The 3,745-nt window shown below is 35.9% G+C and overlaps 1 protein-coding gene across 1 annotated transcript; it reads left to right on the forward strand.

Annotated features, from left to right (window-relative positions):
• Nucleotides 1-960: 960 nt before the first annotated feature.
• On the forward strand, nt 961-3,410 carry LOC114468228 (myosin-3-like). The gene has a single exon (XM_028455007.1). It carries the CDS (start codon nt 1,107-1,109, stop codon nt 3,408-3,410), a length of 2,304 nt encoding a protein of 767 aa, XP_028310808.1. The 5' UTR covers nt 961-1,106.
• The last annotated feature ends 335 nt before the right edge of the window (nt 3,411-3,745 follow it).

A 3,745-nucleotide genomic window follows, 5' to 3' on the forward strand; every position in this document is an offset into this window, starting at 1 on the left:
ATTTTTTGAGAGCAAATCAAGAACAATATATGTCCTGCCCGCCCCTGACCCTACTGGAGAAAACTCTGATTAAAAATCCTTTTGGCAAGGGCATGAATATCCCAGATACTTGCAATAGGTGTGGTGCAGATAGAGGCACTATCTTTCACTGCCTATGGCAGTGCCCTAGAGTGAGGGAGTTTTGGGAAGAGGTTAGATTAAATGTGCTCAAACATGGAAAAGTACGAGTAGGCCAGGTATTGTAATGTGGTTTAGGGAATTATCTTCCTGTCTGCCTTTGAAAAAAAAATTCTACATCCTTAAGAACAAACAGGAGACATTTCAAAAGGTGTGGGGTCGATTTATCCATTACATTAAAAACAAAGACTTATCTCATCTGTTGAACGAACGTGGAGTAGAACAAGAGCACCCTCTGCTTAACTTTTCCCCCATTCCTGGGTCACTGGATGTTACTGCATAGAAACTTGTATGGACTCATGATCTCATTTTTACAGAAGTACTCTGTTAACCGCCATGTTCTGTTTGACTGTTTCGTTGTCGTGTATTTACTTATTTATTTTTTGGTCCCATTTTGTCTGCACAGTTATAGTGATCATATTTGCATAAAAGGGAAAAACCTAATGTAGGGTTTTAATGTTTTTGTTCCATTGAAATGTCCCCATCCAACACATTGTCTTACTCTTTGTTGGACTTGTGTTTGTTTGTTTCTGGGTTTTTTTGGTTTGTCTATTTGTTTCTTTTTTGCTTTTACACTTGGAAAATTCAATAAAGATATTGTTTAAAAAAAAATTTAAGTTCACTAAAAAGAACTCAATTACAGGAACACGAATACTTGTAATCTGTTACTTTCACCTAGCTTGATGATGTCACCAGGATGATGTCACAGCACCGGTGCGCCTTTGCCTTTTATCTGAGTTTACTGAAAAGCTACACACGTCAGATACATTGGCATTTTGGATGGTAACGCTCCTTGCCTTGGTTGCCAACTGCCGTAAAACTACACAAAATAAGAAGAAGTACATTGGCATTAGAGATCAGGAAGCAACACTTTACTCAACACAGGTCATTAAACTTACAGTCGGCCACTATTTTCTACAACTACAGAGATGGATCCAACCAAAGAGCGAACTGCGACCTCTAGTGGTACTAAGACGTATCGCGATGTGGTGGACCCTCAAACAAAGGAAATTATTGAGAGGATTAGGTCCAAAATAAATCATGTTAAATTGTCTTTGAAAAAGGGATGTGCTTTACAAGCCCAGTATGAAGAACAGGATGACAGTATCCAGCATGAGAAGAGGGAGAAGCTCACTTCAGAGTACAAAGATGGACAAAAAAGGACAAAGCTGGAAAATGATTATCAGAATCTCAGAAAAGAATTGTTGCATCTCCAGGAACCGTTTACACATGCTACAGAAGAAAAAAGACTTAAAGAGGTGAACTTGAAACTTCAGGAGCCTATACAAGTTTTGGAGTTTGAACGTGAAGAGCAAAACAATTCACTTGTTGCTCGGATGGACAAAATGAAAGATGAGAAGGATTTTGAGATTCAAACTCACAAGAATAGATTTCATGATCTTCAGAATGAAGTGGAGAAAAACAAAGAAGAGTCTCTGGAACATTGCCAGAGAATTGAAGATTTGGAATCGGAGCTTGGAGGAAAAAAAGAGGAACTAAAATCAGCATGGGAAAAAAATGAAAAATCTCAGTATGAGCTTGAAACAGCAAAAACATTTTTTGCCTCCACGCTGAAAACCTGTTTCTCAGACATTCAGGAGCTACAAGAGAAAAATAATGTTTTAGTTGAACAAAACAAATCACTTGTTGCTCAGATGGACAAAACTAAAGATGAAAATGATTTTGAGATTCAAACTCATAAGGATAGATTTCATGATCTTCAGAATGAAGTGGAGAAAAACAAAGAAGAGTCTCTGGAACATTGCCAGAGAATTGAAGATTTGGAATCGGAGCTTGGAGGAAAAAAAGAGGAACTAAAATCAGCATGGGAAGAAAATGCAAAATCTCAGTATGAGCTTGAAACAGCAAAAACATTTTTTGCCTCCACGCTGAAAATCTGTTTCTCAGACATTCAGGAGCTACAAGAGAAAAATAATGTTTTAGTTGAACAAAACAAATCACTTGTTGCTCAGATGGACAAAACTAAAGATGAAAATGATTTTGAGATTCAATCTCACAAGAATAGATTTCATGATCTTCAGAATGAAGTGGAGAAAAACAAAGAAGAGTCTCTGGAACATTGCCAGAGAATTGAAGATTTGGAATCGGAGCTTGGAGGAAAAAAAGAGGAACTAAAATTTTCATGGGAAGAAAATGCAAACTCTCAGTATGAGCTTGAAACAGCAAAAACATTTTTTGCCTCCACGCTGAAAACCTGTTTCTCAGACATTCAGGAGCTACAAGAGAAAAATAATGTTTTAGTTGAACAAAACAAATCACTTGTTGCTCAGATGGACAAAACTAAAGATGAAAATGATTTTGAGATTCAAACTCATAAGGATAGATTTCATGATCTTCAGAATGAAGTGGAGAAAAACAAAGAAGAGTCTCTGGAACATTGCCAGAGAATTGAAGATTTGGAATCGGAGCTTGGAGGAAAAAAAGAGGAACTAAAATCAGCATGGGAAGAAAATGCAAAATCTCAGTATGAGCTTGAAACAGCAAAAACATTTTTTGCCTCCACGCTGAAAATCTGTTTCTCAGACATTCAGGAGCTACAAGAGAAAAATAATGTTTTAGTTGAACAAAACAAATCACTTGTTGCTCAGATGGACAAAACTAAAGATGAAAATGATTTTGAGATTCAATCTCACAAGAATAGATTTCATGATCTTCAGAATGAAGTGGAGAAAAACAAAGAAGAGTCTCTGGAACATTGCCAGAGAATTGAAGATTTGGAATCGGAGGTTGGAGGAAAAAAAGAGGAACTAAAATTTGCATGGGAAGAAAATGCAAACTCTCAGTATGAGCTTGAAACAGCAAAAATCTTTCATACCTCCACTCTGACAAACTACTCAAACATTCAGGAGCTACGAGAGGAAAATAATGTTTTAGTTGAACAAAACAAATCACTTGTTGCTCGAATGGAGAAAATTAGAGATCAAATACATGAAAAAGATTCTGAGATTCAAAGTCACAAGATTGAATTAAATAATAATCTGAGTGAATTGAAGGAATTGAAAGAACAGTCTCTTAAATATTGCCAGAAAATGAAAGATTTTGAGTTAGAGCTTGAAGAAAAAGAAGAGGAATTAAAATCAGCATTGGAACAAAATTCCGAACATCAGGAACAGATAAAATCATTGCAAAGAAAGCTGGGCTCCACGAGTGAAAATTATTTACGTTTAATGAAAAAAACAATGAACCTTTTGAAAAAGGATAGAGGAAATTAACAATAAAAAGGATTCTTATATTTAAAATTCCAAGATTGTATTGGACGATTTTCTGGAAATATCTGAGAAAACCAAAGAGGAGTCTCTGAAATATTGCCAGAAAATTAAATATTTGACATTGGAGCTTCAAGGGAAAAAGGGAACTAAAATCTGCATTGAAACAAAATGCAGAATCACAGGTCCAGCTCCACGAAAAAGACAGAAAATACACACATCCATGAGTGAAAGATATGATGTGAAAACTCAGCATCTACAAGATAAAAACGTTTTAATCCAACAAAACAATTCACTTGCTGCTTGGATGGAGGAAATGAAAAATGAGAGATTCAAAGTCA

Source organism: Gouania willdenowi, chromosome 8, assembly GCF_900634775.1.
Source record: "Gouania willdenowi chromosome 8, fGouWil2.1, whole genome shotgun sequence".
NCBI lineage: Eukaryota > Metazoa > Chordata > Actinopteri > Blenniiformes > Gobiesocidae > Gouania > Gouania willdenowi.